Below are 27,860 nucleotides of genomic sequence, written 5' to 3' on the forward strand. Positions count from 1 at the left end.
TTTCCAAAATGAAACCATCATTTCCACTTGTTGCACAATTTCGGGCAAATATCGTTCATTCTCTCATTTTCAAATCATTTTTTCTTGTCATGAACCTTTGTCATTCAGCTCAGCAACTACTCTGGTGAATTCAGTTGTCTCTTTCAGAGTTATTTGTGCCATCCTTGTACATGTTTAACAGCTTCAAGAATTTCATTGCGCTTTTCACAATTAAGTTCCAACATTCAATCAAACTCATCTGCTGGTTTTCCAAAGTGAAGTTTTCCTTTTGCAAAGCCTAATTCCTGTGTGCAGTCCTTCAATGCCACACGCTTTTCCACTGGTTGCTTCTGAGATTCTACATACTCCTTTGTCAGAACTTCCACTTTCTCTTGCAACTATTCAACTTTTCTTGACATTCTAGTTTCTTGAGTTTCATCTCAGCCATGTCATTTTTCAACAACTCAATGGCTCGGTGCTTTTTCTTCTAGTTCCTTTATTTTTAATGCCAGATTTACATCTTTTGATCTTTTTTCTCTGCCTGCAGCAGAGCTTTGTCCTTGGTCTTCATTTTGGTTTTGCTGTTAGTCATGTCTGTCTCCAGTGAAGTCTTGTTTCAGTTCTGTAATTGTGCTACTCATGGCTCGCACTTTGGAATTATCTTGGGAGTTTTTTTTATTCATTTATGGGACATGGGTGTCGCTGGCTGGCCAGCATTTATTGCCCATCCCGAGTTGCCTAAGAGCAGTTGAGAGTCAACCACATTGCTGTGGCTCTGGAGTCACATATAGGCCAGACCGGGTAAGGACGGCAGATTTTCCTTCCCCGAAGGACATTAGTGAACCAGATGGGTTTTTCCGACAATCGACAATGGTTTCATGGTCATCAATAGATTTTTAATTCCAGACATTTTTATTGAATTCAAATTCCACCTTCTGCCATGGTGGGATTCGAACCCGGGTCCCCAGAACATTAGCCGAGTTTCTGGATGAATAGTCTAGCGATAATACCGCTAGACCATCACCTCCCCCAGATTGAAAACAGCACAAGTGGTCAGTTGATTGAAAACAGCACAAGCGGAGAAGCAGTCAGGAGATCAAAAGCTGTGTAAGTCACGAGGCAGTTGGAAAATCAGAAACAGCATGAAAGGAAAGGTATTCAGGAGATCGAAAATTGCATGAGCAAAAAAAATAGAGGCATCTCAGCAAAGATGTAATTTGATTGGTTGGAGAAGAAGCTAGCTGTTAGGTGGGTATCTAGTCAGTGTTTAAAGTTGATGCCATTCCTAAGATTTAAAATCATAATTATTAAAATGTATTAAAATAACACTAATTTGGTTTAAGTAATTATTTAAAACACATTAAGGATGGCAGGACAGGTGATGTGTCAAGGCTGTAGCATGTATCATAGAGTCATCGAGGTTTACAGCATGGAAACATGCCCTTCGGCCCAACATGTCCAAGCCGCCCTTTTATTTTAAACCCCTAAGCTAGTCCCAATTGCTCGCGTTTGGCCCATATCCCTCTATACCCATCTTACCCATGTAACTGTCTAAACGCTTTTTAAAAGACAAAATTGTACCCGCCTCTACTACTCCCTCTGGCAGCTTGTTCCAAATACTCACCACCCTCTGTGAAAAAATTGCCATTCTGGACCCTTTTCTATCTCTCCCCTCTCACCTTAAACCAATGCCCTCTAATTCTAGACTCCCCTATCTTTGGGAAAAGATATTGACTATCTAGGGGATCTATGCACTTCATAATTTCATAGACCTATAAGATCACCCCTCAGCCTCCTACGCTCCAGGGAAAAAAGTCCCAGTCTATCCAGCCTTTCCTTATAACTCAAACCATCAAGTCCTGGTAGCATCCTAGTAAATCTTTTCTGCACTCTTTCTAGTTTAATAATATCCTTTCTATAATTGGGTGGCCAGAACTGTACACAGTATTCCAGGTGTGGCCTTACCAATGTCTTGTACAACTTCAACAAGACATCCCAACTCCCGTATTCAATGTTCTGACCAAGGAAACCAAGCATGCTGAATGCTGCCTTCACCACTCTGTCTACCTGTGGCTCCACTTTCAATGAGCTATGAACATGTACCCCTAGATCTCTTTGTTCTGCAACTCTCCCCAACACCCTACCATTAACTGTGTAGGTCCTGCCCTGGTTTAATCTACCAAAATGCATCACCTCGCATTTATCTGAATTAACTGTACCTGCCATTCGCCAGCCCACTGGCCCAATTGATCAAGATCCCGTTGCAATCCTAGATCATCTTTTTCACTGTCCACTACGCCACCAATCTTGGTGTCATCTGCAAACTTACTAACCATACCTCCTAAATTCTCATCCAAATCATTAATATAAATGATAAATAACAGTGGACCCAGCACCGATCCCTGAGGCACACCGCTGGTCACAGGCCTCCAGTTTAAAAAACAACCCTCTACAACCACCCTCTGACTTCTGTCATCAAGCCACTTTTGTATCCATTTGGCTACCTCACCCTGGATCCCATGAGATTTAACCTTATGCAACAACCTACCATGCCTTGCTAAAGTCCATTTAGACAACATCAACTGCACTGCCCTCATCTACCTTCTTGGTTACCCCTTCAAAAAGCACTATGAAATTTGAGAGATATGACTTTCCACTCAAAGCCATGCTGACTGTCCCTAATCAGTCTTTGCGTCTCTAAATGCCTGCAGATCCTGTCTCTCAAAATACCTTCTAACAACTTACCCACTGCAGATGTGAAACTCACCAGCCTGTAATTCCTAGGCTTTTCCCTGCAGCCCTTTTTAAACAAAGGCACACCATTTGCCACCCTCCAACTTCAGGCACCTCACGTGGCTGTCGATGATTCAAATATCTCTGATAGGAGACCTGCAATTTCCTCCCTAGCCTCCCACAACATCCTGGGATACACTTCATCAGGTCTCAGGGATTTTTCTACTTTGATGTGCTTTAAGACTTCCAGCACCACCACCTCTGTTATATGTACACTCCTCAAGACATCACTGTTTATTTCCCCAAGTTCTCTAACATCCATGCTTTTCTCAACAGTAAATACTGATGAGAAATATTCATTTGGGATCTCGCCCATCTCTTGTGGATCTGCACATAGATGACCTTGTTGATCCTTAAGATGCCCTACTCTCTCCCTTGTTACTCTTTTGCCCTTTATGTATTTGTAGAAGCTCTTTGGATTCTCCTTTGCCTATCTGCCAAAACAATCTCGTGTCCCCCTTTTGCCCTCCTGATTTCTCTCTCAACTCTACCCTACACCCTCTATACTCTTCAAGGGATCCACTTGATCCCAGCTGCCTATGCATGTCATGAACCTCCTTCTTCTTCTTGACCAGAGCCTCAATATCCCGAGTCATCCAGGGTTCCCCCCTCCTACCAGACTTGTCCTTCTCTCTAAGAGGAATGTGCTTACCCTGAACCCTGATTAACACACTTTTGAAAGTCTCCCACTTACCAGACATCCGTTTGCCTTCCCACAGACTCCCCCAATTAACTTGAAAGTTCCTGCCTGATACCATCAAAATTGGAATTGCCCCAATTCAAAATTTTTACTTGCGGGCTAGACCTATCATTCTCCATAGCCATCTTAAAACTAGTAGAATTATGGTCACTGGTCCCTAAGTGATCTCCCACTAACGCTTCTGTCACCTGCCCTTCATTATTTCCTAAGAGGAGGTCAAGTTTCGCCCCCCCCCCCTATTCGGGCCATCCACATACTGAATGAGAAATTGCTCCTGAATAAACTCAACAAATTTCTCTCCATCCAACCCTCTAATATTATGGCTGTCCCAGTCAATGTTGGGAAAGTTAAAATCCCCTACTGTTACCACCCTATTTTTCTTGGAGCTATCTGTAATCTCCCTACATATTTGCTCCTCAATTTCTCACTGACTATTTGGGGGCCTATAGTGCAACCCAATCAAAGTGATTTCCCCCCTTTTTATTTCTTCGTTCTACCCATATAGACTCAGTGGGTGAACCCTCGGATATATCCCCTCTCAGTACTGCCATGATATTTTCCTTAATCAAAAGTGCAACTCCCCCTTCTCTCTTACCTCCTGTTCTACCTTTCCTATAGCATCTGTACCCTGGAACATTGAGCTGTCAAACCTGTCCCTCCCTTAGCCATGTTTCAGTAATTGCTATAATATCCCAGTCCCACGTACCCATCCATGTCCTGAGTTCATCTGCCTTGCCTGGCAGGCCTCTTGCATTGAAATAAATGCAATTTAATCTGGACTTCCCTTGCTTTCTGACTTGCTTTTGCCTGATCTGCCTGGTACTAGGATTATTGACACTGCCTTTACTATTTAATATTTGGGTTCCTCAATAACAACTCGGAGTCAATGAGCTGGATGCTGAAGCTGTAGACACTGAAACACATCAGGGAGGGAGAGTGTTACCTGGATGCTTTGTTTCAGGCGGCAAACACATCCCTTAGGATAGGCTCATCTGGTTTGGAAAGTGTTCAGGAATGTGGGGGTGTGACTATAGCTGAGGCAGGTAAGGGGAGCAGGAGTGTCAGCCATTGCAATTGTCCAACAGGTTTGAAGTTCTCTCAGCTTGTTTGGATGAGAGATGGGGCTGCAGGGTAGATGAGCTGACCGGCCATGGCACAGGAAGCCATTCAAGTGGAAGAGCACATTAGAAAGTAGGGGATAGTATAGTGAGGGGGATTGACACGGTTCTCTGCAGTGCCAGGATGCAGGCGGCAGTGTCACCTGCCCGATGTCGGGGTTCGGGATGTCTGCCCTGAGCTGGAGAGCAACCTGCGGTGGGATCCCATTGTTGTGATCCATGTAGGTACCAACCACATAGGTAGAATGAGGAAAGAGATTCGGCATCGAGAGTTTGATGAGCTAAGCACTAAATTAAACAGCTGAACTTCCAAGATGATAACTTCTGGATTATCACCTGAAATACATGCAAATTGGCATTGGGTACATGAAATTAAAGAGATTAGTAAGTGGCTCAAAAACTGGTGTGAGAGAAGTGGGTTTCAATTCGTGGGGCACTGGTATCAGTACTGGGGAAAGTGGGGACTGTGTCATTGGGGCAGCCTACACCTGAACCTTGCTGGGTCAAGTGTTCTTGCAGACCACGTAACGAGGAAAGTAGAGAGGGCTTGTCGGGATGGTTCTGGAGAGGGGATTAGAAAGCTTAAAAAGCAAAAGGATATGATAGCATGGCAGCATTAAACAGGAAATTACAGAGACGCGTATGATAAAGGAACATCTGTACTTATGGTTGACTTTAATCTGCATATAGACTGGACAAATCAAATTAGTCACAATACTGTAGAGGAGGAATTCCTGGAGTGTGTATGGGATGATGTTCTCGACCAATACATTGAGAAACCAGCTAGAGAACAGGCCAACCCAGACGGTATTATTTAATTAGAAAGAAATAATTAGCAATCTAGTTGTGCAAGACCGCTCCTCATTTCACTAACCATGTTTCTCCTATCTCCTTCCATTATCTCCGTCTCCATTTGTTCTTTTGTCCAGCAATGAGATCAATATTTCACATTGCCCACAATGGGGTCTGAGTTTCACTCGCCTCATTACTAGCTGTTCCTCTTGAAGCACTGCTTCCACTACCATATTGTTTTGTAAGACGTACTAAATTGAATGTCTACACATTTCCCAGTCTCCTCTTTCCTACTATTCTTTGGCCTTCCTCTATTATATAGAATAAGGATGTTCAGCAGAACAAGGATCATTGTGGGACTGAAGAACAGTCCTGCTCAGGTTATGATGGAGAGAGTCACATGACAGTAAACTGGTGGGGTAGAGTCTGGAAAGAGCCAGCATGGAGGTAGCAGCTAAGGATAGCAGTACCTGGAACATGTACATACCAGAATAAGTTCATAGTTATGGATTGACAATAAATGGTTGATGTTCAAACACACCACTTAGTGAGACATCAACCTTTACAACACCCTCTCTTTCTCTGAGGGTCAGGCTGCTACTACACCAAAAGAATTAAAGGGCAAAGTTATTCCGTGCAGCCCGCAGCAGTTCATGCCCTACTCTGGGTGATTTCTGCTCAGTAACCCCTGTTTATACTGAGCTTCCACTCCATAGTGTCTGTTACGTAGTTTCCATGCAATCTGGCATCTGTCTTGTCTGTGCTCACTGACGCAATCCCCAGGGATGATTTGAAGTGTTCGATGAGAGTTGTGCTTTACCAACGCCAAATGTACAAATGTTATGACAATATGATTTATGGAGGAGTTAGTATTGGAGCATATCCTTCGGTGCAACTGTTTTCACTGGAGTTCAAAATCATCCTATGGATAACACACTAAACCCAGAAATTGTCTGTTCAGGTCATTGTGGCCATATTTGAAATAGAGCAGAAAGTTCACTTGGCCAACATTCTTCCTTACCTAGCAATATTAAAATATTTTTTCTGGACGTGCATTTGCTACCATGCTGATTACACAGCAATGATTATTTCTGAAGTAATATAATGGTTATAAAGTGCTTTGAATGAGAATATGATGAGGTGCTGTAAAGCAAGTTCTTCATTATTCTTAATCAATTTAGTGTTTTTCGCATTGCTGTGAGTTTAAAAATAGTAGATGTTCTGCTGGTAAAATAGGATTCCTATTGGAGCAGACAATAATGCCGAATAACCAAGTGGCACTAACCTAAACACAAGCAAACTATTGTAGGAATGCAAAATTAATTTTTGCAAAGCACCCACTCCCCAGTTGCATTAAGTTTGTTAGTGTCCCAAAGTTGCTCAATATCAAACTAAACTAAAATGTCTTTCCTCATTATCTTACTCTGCTTATTAATCATTTATAATTATTTGTTTACTTCACTCTAGTTTGATGTTTGTTGTTGTCTTTCCCTGTGTGTGCACGCGTGTGCGCGCGTGCAAGTGCACACAAATACACGTCTGTGTCACCTCTGATTTGTGTGCTGTATAACTCCTTGCCGCTGGGCTGGGTGGGGAGTAAGCAGAAAAAAGCCTTCCTGAGGTTGAAAGACTATTTGGTAGGCAGAATGACAAAACTAGGAAGGGACGAGCAGGATCATGGTACAGAGTTAGGAGTGAGCTAAGGAGTACCTATGGAGTTGGTGTTGGTGAACAGGTAGGCATGGCTCGGAAAGAAAGAACCTTCTGGGTTCAAAAGTAGTGTATTTCCCTTTTGGACATAAAGTGAAACTGATTAATGATATTACTGTGAAAATTAGAGCATATGCTTTTTAAAGAATAAATTTTGTTGCCTTTTCAAGGCTTAATTACTCAAACACAGCTACTGATGTCCTTAAAGCCTGTTATATAAAATTGGCTCAAAGTATTTACATTAAGGAGGAAAAAATAGCTAACAGTGGGTGAGAAACATAGGGGTAAAATGTAGAGAATAAAGGCCTGGGTAAAAACAATAGGTTTTTGAAAACGGGGAAGATGTGAACAATGCAAAATGAATTAGTAAGAGACAGAGGAAGCAATGCAGAGAGAATTGGGCAACAACCGAGGACAGAAGTTGAATAAATGCGTGGTTTATAAGTGGAGTAGATATAAGTGGGGTGGGGAGGCAAGTCAAAACTTGTACTTTGAGGAAGAGAGGATGCACATTATGATTTTAAAAAAACATGGTTTATGTGGAAGAAGGCAGTCTTGCAGTGAAAATGGGGGAGGAAATTAGCTTTCTCTGTACAGAGAAATCTATATAGTCTGAAATAATAGCTAGAAGCTTGACAGAACTAAGGCAAAAGGCACGTGGACGATGACTAGATTTAAAAAGAAAGGCTTTACTCTTGGTGGTTAAGTTACAAACTGGGTTGCATTCTTTTTTACAAGTACGTGGTAATGTTCCAAAAAATATAGCAATATTAGATCTTCAATTTGTTTGTGTGGGGAGGGAGGGCAACAAATTGCTTCTGCCTTCCAAGGTATCAAAAACCAGAGCTTGGCCAGGAGTGGTGCAGAGTGTCAGTGAATTTAACCTGGAGCTTATTTATATTTGTTTTCAGAAGCATTCTGGTGTATGTATAGTTAATTGACTGTGCCATGGTGCACATTGTGATCCTGTGCATTTTCATAGGCGTGAAGCAATAGCTTGAACTATGTGGTGGTATAGAATATCTCTCAAAACTCTGCCAAGGATAATTTTATCAACTGTGTTTTGAACTGCTGTATGTTTTAAGCTAGTATGTATCCAATGCGTAAATAAACTATAATTACATATTCTAAGGAAAGAACTAACACTCAAAAGTATTGGCAGCAAGAGGAGTGGAACCAATTTCTCTGTAGTATAATTGTGAATGAAAGATTCAGAAAAGAGATCGAACTGTTCCATCATTGAGAACAGCTGTTGAGAACAGATAAATTTTCAACTGCTGTTTTAATGATTTTTACATTACAGAATTAATTATTGGGGAAAGGATCCTATACTGCTTCACAGGCTCTCTATTCAATTTTAAAATACAAAGGAAACATCCAAGAGGCCCTCTTCCTGTGAAAGTTGAACATTACTGGAAGCTAGTATCTCTGGATCTTGAGCGGTTATCAATGGACTAGACTGAAGAATTTTTCACACCAATTTTATGCATATTGGCTTTCTGTTGACCTTTGCAATGATTGGCATCCTGAAATAATATTTGTTTTCAAGGGGAGCAATAGATTGATAGGACTCGATCAATTTTCTTTGGATTCTGATGTTTTAGTGTTTAAGCTGGTTTATTCATGAGGCATTACATTCCAGTAATTAACTGGTGTTGCAGCCAACAGCATTTAATTTTGAAACCATTCCATTCCCTCAAACTTGCAGGGAAACTATTGCAACTAATTTGTAAGGACATATCTGTTTTCTTTCACAGAGGAGTAGAGGACAGAAACGAAAAAGGGGAACTAGTTCTGATGGAGAAAAAATCGAGGTTTGTGCTTACCCTGGAAAACAGATTATTTTTATCCAAAAATATTATGTGTATTACATTTGGAATGTCATTTTCATTATTGTTTCTTTAGGAACCAATTCCTTCTAGAGCAAGGCGCCGACGGCAGACCTCATTACAAAAAAGACCAAAATCAGAAGACTTGAGGACAGAATGTGCTACATGTAAAAACCCTGGAGACAATGAAAATTTAGTCAGGTAGCTGTTTTATGAGCTTTGCTACTGCTGCTTAAAGTTCTGGCTTCATTAGTACTTAATTATAGCCATAAATGAAATAAATTGGTACGCAGCAACCTCTTAAAAATCTGATTCTGTGCAGAAACATTACTTTGTAGTAGATTGATTCTGTTTATTGAACTGCCACACACATTTACACTATGGATTTTGACGTAATTAAGCAGGATAATCTTTCTTTGCTCCTACAGGAGGATTAATTCTTCCTTGTCAGGTTGGTCGTCAATGTAGTATAACAACAGGTCACAAAGATAAACAAACGGTAATCCAATTGGAGTACTTAAGAGTTCTGCATTAAGTAAAGCCCATTCAGAGTAGCAAATAATCAATGGTTAGTTTGTTTCTGACATCTAGTCACACCGATCTGTAATTCCGAGCATAACATGCCTGCTTGCCATTTTCCCTGTGGAAAGTTGCAGATGAGTTTTTAATGAGAGAAACCAAACAAAAACATTCAAAACATGTTTTGAAATACCATTGCCTATGTTGAGAGTACCACTTGAAGCTTCCTTGACAAGTTGGTAGATGAAGCCAACACCTAATGTAGCACTAAATACTGAATATTCCAGCTTTGATACCTGGCCTGTGTCAAGTTATTTAAAGATCTCAGCCAAGACAATTAGCCTCGGTCTCCTTGCACTCTGGTGGAAAAAAATATTTGTTGTGTTCAGGAGTGAATTCTGCTGGTAGCTGCTTGTATATGGCATCAGCTGAAAACTGGAGGAAGGTTCCCTTCACAGTGAAATAATCTGACAACAGTCACTCTGTTTCTAGTAGGGACAATGGCCGTTTTAAGAAAAATGACAAGGACCATTAGTACCTGTTTAATTGCACCCTAGAAAGAATCAGTGGGAATGGTAGGGGAAATTAAACATTCTATAGAATGAGTTTAAGCAAAATTCCAGAAAATACTTTCACAACATTAAATTCTTAGCTTGCATGAAATTGTGGGATAATTTATCCAAATGTGTTGAAGTAATAAAGTCAAAGTTACGTGCATTTTTTTGTGATGCTTTTCTTTTTCTTGGATCTGCTATTGTAAAAATTTTGGCTGGGATCAAAGTACATTCAAAGACTTTGTTATAGAATACGGAGGTCTCATCTGATGTTTAGCCCCTTGCTGAGGCAGAATATTGTCCTTCAGTATGGCTTGCAAAGATTAATTCTGATGATGATTAAGAAATTTGTGCATAAATATTAACATTGCACAAAATAATTAAGCATCTGTTAATTTGTGCAAAGTACCAAAAATAAAGACCCCTCCTGATTGCTATTCAATGATCCTCACTAAGAATACATCATCATGGAGATCGAGTGAGGACTGGAGGAAGCTTGTAGACTTTTTCACTAGGCATGTGCATGAAAACAGTACTAGGGCTATTTTTTGCCATGAAACCACAAGAAAAGTATGGGTTTCAAATTGAGGTTAAACATGTATCCTGGATTATGATGTTTTTTAGCTATTTCAATGTGTTATGATCCTGTTAGGGACCCTTGATGTTTAATTGAACTACGCCAAACGATTTCATGTTTTTAAACAAAAACATTATTGTTTATAAGAAATAAACAAAGCAAGCACTATTAACGTAGCACAGTAGTTTATAATTACTTAAGCTACAGGCTTAGTTCTGTTCTTTTACCTCATCCCCCACCACCCTCCCATCCCAAAACCCCCAAACAAAGAGTTCCCCTTATAAAATAAGAATCTTAAAGGTTCATTTACTTTAAGGACCACACAAGGAATGCTACAGCCCACCAGAAGTCACTTTAATTCTCCTCAGTGTTCCAGGTTTTCTACAGGATAATATTTCATGGGGATCCTTCCATTAGTTTTCTGGCTAAGTGGCCCTCCAACTATTTTTAAATTTATTCATAGGATGTGGGCATCGCTGGTTAAGCCAGGATTTATTGTCCTTGAGAAGGTGGTGCTGAGCTCTTTCTTGAACAGCTGCAGTCTTTGTGGTCTAGGTACTCCTACAGTGAAGCTAGAGAGAGAGTTCCTAGATTTTGACCCAGCGACAGTGAGGAATCAGCACTATATTTCCAAGTGAGTGGCTTGGCTGCCTTTGTCCTTCTAAATGGTAGTGGTCGTGCGTTTGCAAGGTGCTGACTAAGAGGCCTTGGTGAGGTCCTGAAGTGTATCTTGTAGGTGGTATACACTGCCACCTCTCTGCGTCATTGGTGGAGGTAGAGAATGTTTATGGATGGGGAGGCAATAAAGCAGGCTGCTTTGTCCATAAGGTATACGAGCAGAAATAGGCCATTTACCCATTGAGTCTGTGTTCTGCCATTCAACGCAATCATGACTGATTTGATATGATAATCGTCAACTCCACTTTCCTGCATTATCCAGTTAACTCTTGATTCTCTTACTGATTAAAAATCTGTTTATCTCAGCCTTGAACAAGCTTAACAACCCAGCCTCTACAGATCTCTGTGATAAAGAATTCCACAGGTTCATTACCCTCATAGAAGAAATTCCTCCTCATCTCTTGTTTTAAATAGGCAGCCCGTTACTCTGAGATTATACCCGCTGGTCCTAGACTCTCCCACAAGAGGAAACAACCTCTCAATGTCTATCCTGTCAAGCCCCCTGAGAGCCCTATCTCAATAAGGACACCTCTTCTAAACTTCAATGAGTACAAGTCCAATCAACTCAACCCTTCCTCAGAAGACCATCCCTCCATACCCGGGATCAACCGAGTGAACCTTCTCTAGACTGCCTCAAATGCCAATATATATTTCCTTAGTTAAGGGGACCAAAACTGTTCATTATATATTAGGTATCCTGAATTGTATTGAGTTTATTGAGCGTTGTTGGAGCTGCACTCTTCCAGGTAGGCAGAGAGTATTTCTTCAATGTCCTGACTTGTGCCTTGTCGATCGCGGACAGGCTTTGTGAAGTCAGGGTGAGTTACTTGCCACAGAATCCCTAGTCTCTGTCCTGCTCTAATAATATTTATATGGCTAGTTCAGTTTCTGGCCAGTGATCACCCCCAGAATATTAGTACCTCATAACTGTGGATGCCTCTGCTCCTTGTTTCTGTTGCTGGCAGATAACTACCTGCCATCTCAAAACTTCCAGGGAAATCTGCTGACTGCTTTCTGCCCCAAGGCTCCGTGAAGACCATTGTCACTTTCCTCCTCTTGCAGCAAACAAGGCAAACCTTTCAGCTGCTTTTTCTGCCATAAAATTCAAACTGAGCTTCAACCCACCCACATTCTTTTCATAATAAAGTTAGTATCTTCTGTGCTTACAGTGGAGACCTGACTAACAATCATCTCCTGTTGGCCTTTCTCAATACAGTGAAATGCAGTTTACATCAAAGCGAAACAGCTTTGTGAGCAATCGCCCATGTAACAAAGAAAAGAATGTTCTACACCCACAGCATCTATATGATAACATGCAATGCTTTGAAATCATCTCAAAACAAATGTTAAACCAATTATTTTACTTTCAACACAATTTGATCATGTTACCCATATGATGAATTTCTATCTCGAATAGAGTTTTACAACTCTCTGAATTGCTAACTTTTAACTTCTATGGAGAGGGCGATAATCATCCTTTCTCTACAAGAGTCCAAAAATGGTTCATTCAATGTTCACTTCTAACTCTGACTTGAAGATTGAACTTGTTTGAATTCCATTCACTTCAGGTCTGCACATTTTAAGCCCATTTATCTATAGTTAAAACTTTAATTCCTAAAACCAAAAATAATTTTTGAAAATTTGAATTATGAACTAGATCTCCACAACAGTCGACTGCTATATTATGAAGTTCATTGAATTAGTACCGCTCAGATTACAGTTCATTTTTGTATCATTTAGAAGCAAATAAAGATGTAGATAACATATTCAGATATACTGCAGCATAGTCTCTCTAGTTAAGAAATATACAGTAACTTGTTATTTAAAAAAATTAAGAATCTGGTGCAAGTTACTTTAAATATATATGCTCCCCCATAGAATAACTACTATTGCAGTGATGCCCACCATAGGATAATTGCTATTGCAGTAATGCCCCACATTCTGAGTTACAGAATTGCAAATTAAAAATGGGATTTCTAGTTCGCCAAAAAGAGAAACTCTCATTTAACTTCGAGAAGCCTCTAGAGTGGGTCTTGAACCCATACTTTCTTTGTTAGTAACACTCTCACTTCTGAGTATATAGACTCATTGTATCAAATCCCACTCTGGAGATTTGAACATTTAAGCACAGGTTGATACTTCTGTGTGCTTTTGGTGTCTGAGCCAATGTCTAACTCTCAGGTACCATCACTAAAATAAATTATCTGGTTGTTTATCTTATTCCTGTACTCATATTGATCATTATGTTTCATTTCTTTAAATAGTAAACACACTTCAAAATACCTTGTTGGCTGTAAAGTACTTTGAGACAAACTTAGGTTGTGGCAGGTACAAAAGTAAAATGCATACACCTTATTTTCTTTCTTTCAAATAACAACTACTTGCAATTACCTTATTTACTTTTGCAAAAGCTTGTGACTTAGGCCATTTACCTTCAAAATTAATTCACTGCACATTCACTTCATGTGATCACTTGGTAACTTTGAACACGTAATCCTCCTGTATGGTGAACGTGTATTCCTTACACGAATCGCTGTGACAACCATAAACATGGACTTTTTCCTCAACACTTTCTCCCAAAATATTGATAGAAGGCGAGGAACATCAATCCCTATACTGATCCAAGCAGCCAGCTTCAGGAGTAATCACTTGCTGTTTATGAGAATGCTATCAATATTTGATCCAATCCAAAATCTGTCTATTAGAACCATGGAATGGCCTTATTTAATAGGCTACTGTGTGCCACCAATGGAAGGCTTTTTGCGAATGAACATACACCGTGTCACCTGGGCTAACTACATCCACCAAATCAATGATTACCTCAAAAAATTCAATGTTGGTAAGACGGGATCTTTTTTCTGAAGCCAATTTGAGATTCTGTAAAACCTGTTGATTGTTAAGATGATATAGTATATCACCAATCACCCCTATTTAACTTGCTTAATTTATAATTTACATATGAATTTAAGTTAATAGACCTGCAATTTTGGCTTTAACTTAGTAATATTTAATAACAGGCCTCTCTTGAGTCTGTGAACAATTTCAGACCCAGTGAACTGTTAAATGTTTGCTTAGTTGTAAGCTCTTGTTGTTTTCCTAAAATACACGATGGATGCTTCACCTTTCTGATAAGATGTAAAATTCTTGAACTATGCCATCAGTGTTTCAATTTTTTTTATGTTACAGGAATAGTTTAAACCAAAATTGATTCAATCACTCATTCAATGAAATAGAGGATTCAAGCTTTGAACCTTTTTGTGCTAAATTTGAATAATGGTACATGATCTGTCAGAATTTCAAGGGAATCAGTAGCAGAGTAGATGCGACTCTGACTTCTTTCCCTCCTTAGGGACATTGTTTTGAATCCAGGCCAATAAGGAGCAGGCTTTTACCTGTCTGCAAAATGTGTTTAGCAGTTCACTGTGCGCATGGAACACAATACAAATCTGCCCTTAACTTAGCTCTAAATTGCCATATCAACTTCAGTAACTAGAGAATTGGGGTGTGTGAATTGGAACACTTTCAACCAAGTTAATAGAAGCTGCTGTACTCAAGTTGGACTGATGTATATTGCTGCTCCACAATAGATGGAGTTTATCTTCTGCGCTTACCTTGTGCTGAACCTGGATGATGCATATTCAATTTCACTAGGTGAAAGGTAAGCTGCACTGCATTGTTGTGATTGTATTTTGAGTGATTTTGTGGCTTTTGTGCTAAGATTATGCAACAGTCAAAGATGACGACATCTGACTTCCTGTAGCTTATCACAAATGAGAGTAGAGAGAAAGCAACTAAGTTAAAGGTTAAACAAAATTAAATTTGAGAATATGGTAATCGAGAAAAAGAATAAAATGATTTTTATACCGGGGCGATTTAGGCTGTATGCTTAAAATGCAAAAAATGCCTCTGAGATGGCCAAGATTGGATGTTGAGCTACATTATCAATTTATTCCCAATTTGTTAGAAGGAGCCATCTTAGTAAAAGAGTTGAAGTGCCTGCTAGGAACGGCTGACCAGAGGATTGTTAAGGGGATAGTTGACGAGTAAATTGTCTTCTCGCAGCCTTTTAAAAAGCTGCTAGAAATTTGGAGGGGTAATGCTTCATTTAATAATTTCTAACAATGACCAGCAGCAAACTGAGAATTTTGAGTGCTATTGAAAGGCATACTTAGCTTTCACTGTTCACTTGCTGCTGTTCACTCACCTGATGGAGGGGCAACGCTCTGAAAGCTCGTGCTACCAAAAAACCTGTTGGACTTTAACCTGGTGTTGTGAGACTACTTACTTGCTGCTAAAGAGTGGCTGACTACATTTTTGAAGAAGAGTCTTGAGGCGTATTTGAAGACTTTGTGGAACACTTTGTCAAGAAGTTATCAACATGACCACTACCATCTAGAAGGACAAGGGCAGCAGATACATGGGGATGCCATCACCTGGAAGTTCCCCTCCAAGCCACTGACCATCCTGACTTAGAAATACATTGCCGATCCTTCACTGTCGCTGGGTCAAAATCCTGGAACTCCCTCCCTAACCGCACTGTGGGTGTACCTACACCACATGGACTACAGCAGTTCAAGAAGGCAGTTCACCACGTTGTCAAGGGCAGTTAGGGATGGGCAATGAAAGCTGCCTAGCCAACAAAGCCCACGTCCCTTGAATGAATTTTTAAAAATCTGAATATTTTTCAGACTTCACCTAAAAGTAGTGCAGTGTTACTTTAATGATCACCTTATAGGTATCATCACGAGAAATGGAATGTTTGTCATGAGCAATTTCCTGGAGGACTGCCATGCTTTGCATGAGAAGTGAGAGGAGGAGATGAAGACAATTAGCACCAGCTGCTGCAGAAGATAGGGGCAGGAGGTACAATCCATTAAAGTAAAGTTTATTTATTAGTCACAAGTAGGATTACATTCACACTGCAATTAAGTAACTGTGACAATCCCCTAATCGCCACACTCCAGCGCCTGTTCGGGTACACTGAGGGAGAATTTAGCATCGCCAATCCACCTAACCTGCACATCTTTGGACTGTGGGAGCAAACCAGAGCACTCGGAGGAAACCCACACAGACATGGGGAGAATGTGCAAACTCCACACAGACAGTGACCCAAGCCGGGAATCAAACCTAGTTCCCTAGCACTGTGAGGCAGCTAACCACTGAGCCACCGTGTCGCTCCTAAGTGTCTTCAGAGAACATTGTTCTTCCATTTACAAGACTTAACACTGGCACATGAGGAGACTGTACTTCAGCAGGGAAATCATTACTGAGATCTCTGGCCTTGTAGAACAGAAACTCAAACGTTGCACCACAGCAAGGACAGCACTACATGTGATCAAGATCACAGTAACGCTTAATTTTTATGGAAATTCTGTTAAAGGAGGTTGCTGCTGCTCCATTTCCTCTGAGGAAAGGCTGTATATTCTCTGTCAGAGAAGTCCAGAGACAGAGCTGAAGCCATTGACTACACAAGTGGACCACTCAATTAAACTTGGGTGTTCAGGAGTAGGAAGGAATTTCATTCCCTCAATGTACGGTATATCTGTAATCATAGCAGTGCATCTCCCTGCTATCAGAGAGCTGCCACAATATTGAAAGAGACAGCCATTCGTCCCACTGGTTACTATGTCCATAGCTGGCAATAAGGTGACAGGATACTCATTAATGCCTTGCCTTATGACTTGTCTGAGTAACCCATACAGCAGTTGAGCACTTGAGAGCCAATCCATTGGCAGGAAAATCATTGTGCATACCATAGGGATCCGAAAGCAGACATTTAGATGTCTTGACTGGTCAGAAGGTGTCTTAAGAAGATGTCACAGCTTGTGATTTATCTCATGCTCCATAATCTGGCTAATGCGGGAGAAGAGCCATTTACTACCAGGAGAGGGACAAGCTGAAGAGCTATCAATGGAGGAGGATCAGAGAACCCTCCAGTGGGAGCACCAGAGGGTTCTCAGGAGACTGCTGCAAGAGAGGGTTTTCCAAGCTTTTTTTAATCAAGGAGCTTTGAGCTACAACGATAGCTGCCTGAGCTGTTGATGATTCTGCTTTTCCCAAAACAGCCCCTCACATCCAATTCGTTTTTGTCTTGTTATTGTCCCATTACCAACTCTTTCTGCTTGTTACAAATCTTCCTTTTGTCACGTCATTCCTACCTTCAACTGTTTGAGGCCTTTCCTTTTGTTCTTCTCCTCTCACTACCTCTGTACTTAAAATCTGTTACAACTTGACTTTTTCTCAGAATTGGAAACAGTTTATCGACCTGAAGCATTAACTCAGTTTCCTCTGTCTGCCTGAACGGCTGAACATGTCCAGCATTTTCTGTGTTTTTCAGTTTCCAGCATCACACCTTGTTAAGCTTCCTTGCACAATATTTTTGATATTCATTCTTTCACTGGCTAGGTCAGGATTAGTTGTCCTTCCCTAATTGCCCTTGAGAAGGTGTTGGTGTGATTTGAACTGCTGCATTCTGTGTATGCAGTTACACCCACAGTGCAGTTAGGAAGGGAGATGGATGCGGTGGTTTGGCGTGGTAGTTGCAGCTGCTGGTGTTCCCATGAATCACCCTTGTCCTTCAAAGTGATAGAGGTCGCGAGTTTGGAAGGTGCTATTGAAGGAGCCAGATGGAACACACTGCTGCCACTCTGCACCTATGGTGGAGGGAGTGAATGGTTAAGGTGGTGGATGGGGTGCAAATCAAGCTGGCTGCTTTGTCCTGGATGATGTCAAGCTTCTTGTGTTGAGCACTTATACAGACAAGTGGAGAGTATAACATCACATTCTTTACTTGTACCATGTCGGTGATGGGCAGGCTTTGGAGAGCCATTAGGTGAGTTACTCACCGCAGAATTCCCAGCCTCTGATTTACTCTTGTAGCTACAGTATTTATATGACTTGTCTAGTTCAATTTCTGGTCAGTAGTAACACCCGAGAATGTTGAAAAAATTGAAAAAAGGGGCTCTACTCCTGGGCATACAAATTTCACCTTTAAATTGCACAAATTTACAAAGAAAGAAAAGCTGAAATTCTGCTGCGTTTTTATGGTATTCCAAATTTTGGCATGAAGCTGCTTTAAATGCTAACCCATTGATTAGTCAGTTTAAGTTCTGATTTATGAGTGCAATTTTCAACGTTTAGTCAATAAATCTTTCAATCGTCAAACTATATAAAAATAGTTTAATGTCTAATTAATTAAAATGATTACTCAGTTGACCAATAGTCACTGGATGTAACTTGGTACATTTAACATCTTTATAATCTTAAATATTGCATTATATACAACTTTTTGTACCTAGCCAATAAATTTCTGTACACATGCATGATGATGCATTTGGGTCACTTCAAACTGAAGTTTCACTTGCAGGTAAAATTATACATTTTTAGCCAACAATTTCACTTTGCACAATGTAGATTCTTGACGCTGAAAAAAATAACACATTTAAGTAAATATTCAATCGTAAGGAAAATGGAGAAATGAATTCAATAAGCAAAAAGAGCATAAGACATAGGAGCGGAAGTAAGGCCATTCGGCCCATCGAGTCCACTCCACCATTCAATCATGGTTGCTTTCAACTCCATTTACCCGCTCTCTCCCCATAGCCCTTAATTCCTCGAGAAATCAAGAATTTATCAATTTCTGTCTTGAAGACGCTCAACGTCTCGGCCTCCACAGCCCTCTGTGGCAATGAATTCCACAGACCCACCACTCTCTGGCTGAAGAAATTTCTCCTCATCTCTGTTCTAAAGTGACTCCCTTTTATTCTAAGGCTGTGCCCCCGCGTCCTAGTCTCCCCTGTTAATGGAAACAACTTCCCTACGTCCATCCTATCTAAGCCGTTCATTATCTTGTAAGTTTCTATCAGATCTCCCCTCAACCTCCTAAACTCCAATGAATATAATCCCACGATCCTCAGACGTTCATCGTATGTCAGGCCTACCATTCCTGGGATCATCCGTGTGAATCTCCGCTGGACCCGCTCCAGTGCCAGTATGTCCTTCCTGAGGTGTGGGGCCCAAAATTGCTCACAGTACTCCAAATGGGGCCTAACCAGTGCTTTATAAAGCCTCAGAAGTACATCCCTGCTTTTGTATTCCAAGCCTCTTGAGATAAATGACAACATTACATTTGCTTTCTTAATTACGGACTCAACCTGCAAGTTTACCTTTAGAGAATCCTGGACTAGGACTCCCAAGTCCCTTTGCACTTCAGCATTATGAATTTTGTCACCGTTTAGCAGGGACTTAGCTTAAAGAAGGGTAGGGCTGGATATTAAATATTCCTGGACGCAAGATGTTCAGGAAAGATAGGAAAGGAAGAAAAAGGGGAGGGGTGGCCTATTGATTAAGGAGAACATTGTGGTGCTGGAGAGAGGATGCACCAGAGGGCTCGAGGACAGATTCTGTTTGGTTACAGCTAAGGAACGAAAGTATGTAATTGCGTTGATGTTGTCTATAGGCCACCAACTTGTAGGAAAGATGTAGAGGAACAAATTTGAAAGAAATTACAAAGAGGAGCAAGAAATTTATATATTTTTTCATTTATTGATGGCATATGGACATCACTGGCTCGGCCAGCACTTATTGCCCATCTCTAATTGCCTTTAAGAAGGTGGTGGTGTGCTGCCTATTTGAACCACTGTAATCTATGTATTGTAAGAATACTTGCAGTGCTGTTTGGAAGTGAATTCCAGGATTTTGACCCCGTGACAATGAAGGGACAACGATTATGGTTCCAAGTCAGGATGTTGACTTGAAGGGGATCTTCCAGGTGGTTGTTTCCCATGCATTGGCTGCCCTTATTTTTCCAGATGGTGGAGGTTGCATGTTTAGACAGTGCTGTTGATGGAGCCTTGGTGAGTTGCCACAGAGCATCGTGTAGATGGAATACGCTGCTGCCACTGTGTTAGTGGTGGAGGGAGCTTTGTCCTGAATGGTGGCAAGCTTCTTGTGTTGCTGGAGCTGCAGTCATCCAGGCAAGTGGAGGGCATTCCACCATGCCCTTGACTTGTGCGTTGTAGATGGTGGGCATGCTTTGGGGAGTCAGGAAGTGAGTTACTCGCCACAAAATTCCCAGCCTCTTACTTGCCCATGTAGCCACAGTATTCATATGATTTATCCAGTACAGTTTCTGGTCAGTATCGCAAATGGTACTAAACATTGTACAATCATCCTAATTTATAACCTAATGATCAAAGGAAGGTCCTTGATGTAACAGTTGAAGATGCCTGGGCCTAGACACTGCCCTGAGAAATTCATTCAGTAATGTCCCGGGATTGTAATGATTGACGTCTAGCAACCGCAACAATTTTCCTTTGTGTTAGGTATGCCTCCACCTGGTGGAGAGTTTTCCTCAGATTCCCATTGACTTGAGTTTTGAACAAAGAACAGTACAGCACAGGAAACAGGCCCTTCGGCCTTCCAAGCCTGTGCCGCTCCTTGGTCCAACTAGACCAATCGTTTGTATCCCTCCATTCCCAGGCTGCTCATGTGACTATCCAGGTAAGTCTTAAACGATGTCAGCGTGCCTGCCTCCACCACCCTACTTGGCAGCGCATTCCAGGCCCCCACCACCCTCTGTGTAAAAAACATCCCTCTAATATCTGAGTTATACTTCGCCCCTCTCACCTTGAGCCCGTGACCCCTCGTGAATGTCACTTCTGATCTGGGAAAAAGCTTCCCACCGTTCACCCTATCTATCCCCTTCATAATCTTGTACACCTCTATTAGATCTCCCCTCATTCTCCGTCTTTCCAAGGAGAACAACCCCAGTTTACTCAATCTCTCCTCATAGCTAAGACCCTCCATACCAGGCAACATCCTGGTAAACCTTCTCTGCACTCTCTCTAACGCCTCCACGTCCTTCTGGTAGTGCAGCGACCAGAACTGGACGCAGTACTCCAAATGTGGCCTAACCAGCGTTCTATACAGCTGCATCATCAGACTCCAGCTTTTATACTCTATACCCCATCCCATAAAGGCAAGCAAGCATACCATATGCCTTCTTCACCTCCACCTGTGTTGCCACCTTCAAGGATTTGTGGACTTGCACACCAAGGTCCCTCTGTGTTTCTATACTCCTGATGACTCTGCCATTTATTGTATAACTCCTCCCTACATTATTTCTTCCAAAATGCATTAATCCGGATTAAATTCCATCTGCCACCTCTCTGCCCAATTTTCCAGCCTATCTATATCCTGCTGTATTGCCCGACAATGCTCTTCGCTATCCGCAAGTCCAGCCATCTTCGTGTCATTCGCAAACTTGCTGATTACACCAGTTACACCTTCTTCCAAATCATTTATATATATCACAAATAGCAGAGGTCCCAGTACAGAGCCCTGCGGAACACCATTGGTCACAGACCTCCAGCCGGAAAAAGACCCTTCGACCACTACCCTCTGTCTCCTATGGCCAAGCCAGTTCTCCACCCATCTAGCCACTTCTCCTTGTATCCCATGAGCCTTAACCTTCTTAACCAACCTGCCATGTGGGACTTTGTCAAATGCCTTACTGAAATCCATATAGACGACATCCACGGCCCTTCCTTCATCAACCGTTTTTGTCACTTCCTCAAAAAACTCCACCAAATTTGTAAGGCGCGACCTCCCTCTTACAAAACCATGCTGTCTGTCACTAATGAGATTGTTCCGTTCTAAATGCACATACATCCTGTCTCTAAGAATCCTCTCCAACAACTTCCCTACCACGGACGTCAAGCTCACCGGCCTATAATTTCCTGGGTTATCCCTGCTACCCTTCTTAAACAACGGGACCACATTCGCTATCCTCAGGGACCTCACCCGTGTCCAAAGAAGCGACAAAGATTTCCGTCAGAGGCCCAGCAATTTCATCTCTCGTCTCCCTGAGCAGTCGAGGATAGATGCCATCAGGCCCTGGGGCTTTGTCAGTTTTAATGTTCCCTAAAAAACCTAACACTTCCTCTCTTGTAATGGAGATTTTCTCTAACGGGTCAACACCTCCCTCCGAGATACTTCCGGTTAACATGCCCCTCTCCTTCGTGAATATCGATGCAAAATATTCATTTAGGATCTCCCCTATTCCCTTGGGTTCTAAGCATAATTCCCCTCCTTTGTCCCTGAGAGGTCTGATTTTCTCCCTGACAACTCTTTTGTTCCTAACGTATGAATAGGAGCTCGGGCTCCTTGATGTCCCACTCGGTCAATTGCTGCCTTGATATCAAGGGCAGTCACTCTCGCCTCACCTCACCTCTGGAGTTCAGCTGTTTTGTCCCTTTTTGAACCAAGGATGTGATGAGATCAGGAACTGTGTGGCCCCAGCAGAGCCCAAACTGAGCATCAGTGAGCCGGTTATTGCTGAGCAAGTGCTGCTTAATTACAATGTCGATGATTGAAAGTATACTGATGGTGTGGTAATTTGCCAGCTTTATCTTGCCTTTCGTGAACAAAACCTATCTAGAAATTTTCCTCATTGCTGGGTAGATGCCAGTGTTGCAGCTGTGCTGAAACAGTTTGGTTACGGACCTAGCTAATTTTGGAGCACAAATCTTCAGCACTATTGCTGGAATGTTGCCAAAGTCCATGGCCTTTGCAGTATCCAGTGCCTTCAGACACATCTTAATATCACGTGGAGTGAATCGAATTGGTTAAGGCCTGGCATCTATGATGCTGGGAACCTCCGGAGAAGACCGAGATGGATCATCCACTCGGCACTTCTAGCTGAAGATGACTGCAAATGCTTCAGCCTTGTCTTTTGCATTGATGTGGTAGGCTCCTCGCCATTGAGAATGGGAATATTTGAGGGGCCTCCTCCTCCAGTTTTTTTTTTTGGTTGTCCATTCACACCTGGTTTGACCAGAGTGCAGAGCTTAGATCTGATCCTTTGGTTTGGAATTACTTACCTCTGTCTATTACTTGCTGCTCATGCTGTTTTGCATGCAGGTAGTCCTGTGCTGTAGCTTCACCAGGTATGCCTGGTGCTGCTCCTGGCATGCCCTCCTGTATTCTTCGTTGAATCAGAGTTGATCCCTCGGCTTGATGGGAATGGAATGAGGAAAATGCCAGGCCACGAGAATACAATTTGTGGATTAACACAATTCTGCTGCTGCTAATAACCACAGTGCCTCATGGATGTCCAGTTGGAGTTACTAGCTCTGTTTTTTATAGACGAGTCAGCCTGATGTCAGTAGTGGGGAAAATCCTTGAGTCCATTATCAAAGATTTAATAGCAGAGTACTTGGAAATCGTTGGCAGAGTCAGTATGACAAATCTACTGGAATTCTTCGAGGATGTCGCTAGTAGACTTGATGAGAAGGAAACAGTGAGTGTGGTTTATTTGGACTTTCAAAAGGCTTTCGACAAAGTCCCACCGATTAGCATGTAAAATTAAGTATGAGGTTGGGGGTAGCATCTTAAACTGGATAGTGAACAGATTGGCTGACATGAAATGAAGAGCAGGAATAAACGGGTCATTTTTTAAATGGCAGGCAGTGACTTGTGGCATACCACAGAGATTGGTGTTGCGACCCAGCTGTTCACAATATATATTAATGATTTAGATGAGGGAACTGAATGTAATATCTCCATATTTGAAGAAAGCTATGTGGGAAGGTGATCTGAGAGGAGGATGATGAAATGCTTCAGTGTGATTTGGACGAGCTAAGTGGGTAGGCAATGCATGGCAGAATGCAGTGTAATTTTGATAAATATTGAAAAACAGGAAGGCAGATTATTATCTAAATGATATTGAGAGCAGGATGTACAAGACCTGGGTGTCCTCGTTCATACATCAGTTACTGAAGGTAAACATGCAGGTGCAGCAGGCTGTGAAGTAGGCAAATGGTATGTTGGCCTTCATAGCAAGACGATTAGAATACAGGAGCAAGGATGTCTTGCTGCAGTTATATAGGGCCTTAGTGAGACTTCACCTGGAATATTGCATGCAGTTTGGGCTCCTTTATCTGAGGAAGGATGCTCTTGCTATAGGGGAAGTGCAATGAAGGTTTGTCAGACTGAATCCTGGGATAGCAGGACTGACATGAGGCGAGATTGAGTCGGTTAGGATTATATTCGGTGGAGTTCAGAAGAATGAGGGGGGAGATCTCATAGAAACCTAAAATTCAACAGGACGAGACAAAGTAGATGCAGGAAGGGTGTTCACAATTGTGGGGGAGTCCAGAACCAGTGGTCGCAGCCTAAGTATACGGGGTAGACTTTCTAAGACTGAGATGAGGAGAGACCTCTTCACCCAGAGAGTGGTAAGCCTGTGGAATTTGCTACCACACAGAATAGTTGAGACCAATACATTGTATGTTTTCAAGAAGGCGTTAGATATGGCACTTAGGGCAAAAGGATCAAAGGATAGGAGGGAAGCTCTGAGATGTGGAGGGATCTGAGTTGAGTTGAGTTATTGAATTGGATGATCAGCCATGATCATAATGAATGGTGGAGCAGGCATGAAGGGCCGAATGGCCTGCTCTTATTTTCTATGTTTCTACTACCAGAACTGTCATAGACAGATGCACCTGCAACAGGTAAATTGGTGAGGACAAGATCAAATAGATTCCCCCCTCTTGTTGGTTTCCTCACGACCTACCACAGACCCAATCCAGCTGCTGTGTCCTTTAGGACTCAGCCAGCTCGGTCAGTAATGGTGGTACCAAACAGCTGTTTGGTGATGGACGTGGAAGGTCCCCACCCACAGTACAGTGTCCTTGCCATCCTTACTGCTCCCAGTGCATTTACATCTTTCCTTAAATAAGGAGACCAATACTGTATGCAATATTCCAAACGTGGTCTTGTCAATGCCCTGTATAACTGAAGCATAACATCCTTACTCTTGTGTTCAATTCAATTCCACTCGCAACAAATGATAACATTCTATTAGGCTGGCTAATTTGTTGCGCCTGCATAATAACCCTTAGTAGTTCATTCACCAAGACACCCAGATGCCTTCACAGCTTGGAGCTCTGCAGTTTCCCATCATTTAGATAATGTGCTTTTTATTTATCCTGCCAAAATGGAGAACCTCACATTTTCCCACATTATACTTCATTTGGCTACTCACCTAACCTCTATCTGTTCTTGTAGCCCCCTTATGTCCTCTTCCTAACTTGCATTCCTACCTATCTTTGCATCATCAGCAAATTTAGTAACCATACCATCAGTCCCTTAATCCAAATTGGTTATATAAAATGTAAAAAGTTGAGGCCTCAGCACTGGTCTCTGGCACACCAGTTATCACATCCTACCAACCAGAAAATGACACTTTATCAAATGTCTTCTGAAAACTGAACAATAGTACATGCATGGTTGCATGTGGTTAGCACTACTGCCTTACAGCGCCAGGGACCCAGGTTCAATTCCCAGCTTGGGTCACTTGGGTTGGAGTCTGCACATTCTTCCTGTGTCTGCATGAGTTTCCTCTGGGTGCTCCAGTTTCTTCCCACAGTCCAAAGACGTGCTGGTTAGGCGCATTGGCCGTGTTAAATTCTCCCTTGGTGTACCTGAACAGGCGCTGAAGTGTGGCACGTAGGGGTATTTTGCAGTAACTTCATTACAGTGTTAATGTAAACCTACTTGTGACACTAATAAATAAACTTTATGCACTGGATCCCCTTTATCCACAGCACCTGTTACTACTACAAAGAATTTCAGTGAATTTATTAAGCATGATTTTCCTTTCACAAAACCATGTTGACTCTGCCTGATTACCTTGTATTTATCCAAGTGCCCAAGTTTATAGCATCTTTAATAACAGCGTCTGACATTTTGCCAATGACAGATGTTAAGCTAACTAGTCTGTAGTTCCCTGCTCTCTGTCTCTCTCCCTTTTTGAATAAAATAAATGAGCTATTTTCCAATTTTGTGGAACCGTCTCTGATTCTAGTGAATTTTGGAAAATTAAAGCCAATGCATGTAGCTTATTAGCCACTTCTAAGGCACTAGGAAGCAATCCATCAGAACTCGGAGACTTGTCAACCTGCAGTTGCAACAATTTGCATTATACCACTTCCTTGGTGATTGTAACTTTCTTGAGTTCCTCCATCCCTTCTAAATAATGAGTTACAACATTTTCTGAGATGTTACTTTTATTCTCTATAGTGATGACTGATGCAAAATACCTGTTCAATTCACCTGCCATCTTCTTATTTTCCATTGTTAACTCCCCAAACTCACTTTCTATTGGACCAATGCTCACCAACTCTTGGATTTAAAAAAAAAATCTATAGAAACTTTTGCTATCTGTCTTCACATCACAGGGCGGCACGGTAGCACAATGGTTAGCACTGCTGCTTCACAGCTCCAGAGACCTGGGTTCGATTCCTGGCTTGGGTCACTGTCTGTGTGGAGTTTGCACATTCTCCTCGTGTCTGCGTGGGTTTCCTCCGGGTGCTCCGGTTTCCTCCCACAGTCCAAAGATGTGCGGGTTAGGTTGATTGGCCATGCTAAAATTGCCCCTTAGTGTCCTGAGATGGTTAGAGAGATTAGTGGGTAAAATATGTAGGGATATGGGGGTAGGGCCTGGGTGGGATTGTGGTCGGTGCAGGCTCGATGGGCCGAATGGCCTATTTCTGTACTGTAGGGTTTCTATGATTCTTTCTATGATGATTTCTAGCTAGATTTCTCTCGTACTCTAGTTTTTCCATCCTTATTAATCTTTTAGTCATGGTTTGCTATTTTTAATATTCTGTCCGATCGTCTGACCTGCCACTTATCTTTGCACAATTATAGGAATTTGATGCTATCTTTAACTTTTTTTTTAGTTAACCACAGATGTTGGGTCGTCCCCTTGATATTTAGTTAGGAACTGGAGGGAGTGACTGCAAGTGAGGCAGGAAAGGGAATTCAGAGGGCAGGACTCTCAGCATTTACAATTGTCCAACAGGTTTATTATTAAGGTATTAATGCAAGAAATGAAAAACAGACAGTGACAGGAAGGGATAGAGGGTACAAATCTAGCAGTAAATCAACAGATGAGACTAGAGGTTATAAAAAGAATAAAATAATATAACTAAAAGTTCCATATTTGAATGCACGTAGCTTTTAAAACAAAATAGACTAACTGAGAACTCTCAGAAATCCGGGAAATTTCCGGGCCAGTAAATTTGACGTCGGTGGTGGGCAAGTTATTGGAAGGTGTGATAAGGGATAGAATCTACAAATATTTGGATAGACAGGGACTTATTAGGGAGAGTCAACATGACTTTGTGCGTGGTAGGTCATGTTTGACCAATCTATTAGAGTTTTTCGAGGAGGTTACCAGGAAAGTGGATGAAGGGAAGGCGGTGGAAATCTAAATACACCACATCCATCGATTCCCCTTTGTCAACCGCACTCGTTATATTCTCAAAAAATTCCAGTAAATTAGTCAAACATGACTTTCCCTTCATGAATCCATGCTGTGTCTGTTTAATTGAACCATTCTTTTCCAGGTGTCCTGCTATTTCTTCCTTTAATGATAGATTCCAGCATTTTCCCAACTACGGATGTTAAGCTAACCGGCCTGTAGTTACCTGCCTTTTGTCTACCTCCTTTTTTTAACAGTGCATTACATTAGCTGTTTTCCAATCAGCTGGCACCTCCCCAGAGTCCAGTGAATTTTGATAAATTACAACTAATGCATTTGCT

At 41.7% G+C, this 27,860-nt stretch overlaps 1 protein-coding gene across 5 annotated transcripts in view; it reads left to right on the forward strand.

The window, feature by feature from the left end:
• The window catches only part of phf14 (PHD finger protein 14), a 223,041-nt gene that overhangs the window by 128,314 nt on the left and 66,867 nt on the right, over positions 1-27,860 (forward strand). For all 5 annotated transcript variants that reach the window (XM_078238242.1, XM_078238253.1, XM_078238282.1 and 2 more), the window contains exons 15-16: positions 8,850-8,906; positions 8,998-9,122. In XM_078238242.1, coding sequence (XP_078094368.1) covers positions 8,850-8,906; positions 8,998-9,122 — 182 coding nt within the window. The remainder of the gene's footprint in view (positions 1-8,849; positions 8,907-8,997; positions 9,123-27,860) is intronic.

The sequence above is a fragment of the Mustelus asterias genome, chromosome 2 (genome assembly GCF_964213995.1).
Source record: "Mustelus asterias chromosome 2, sMusAst1.hap1.1, whole genome shotgun sequence".
Lineage (NCBI taxonomy): Eukaryota > Metazoa > Chordata > Chondrichthyes > Carcharhiniformes > Triakidae > Mustelus > Mustelus asterias.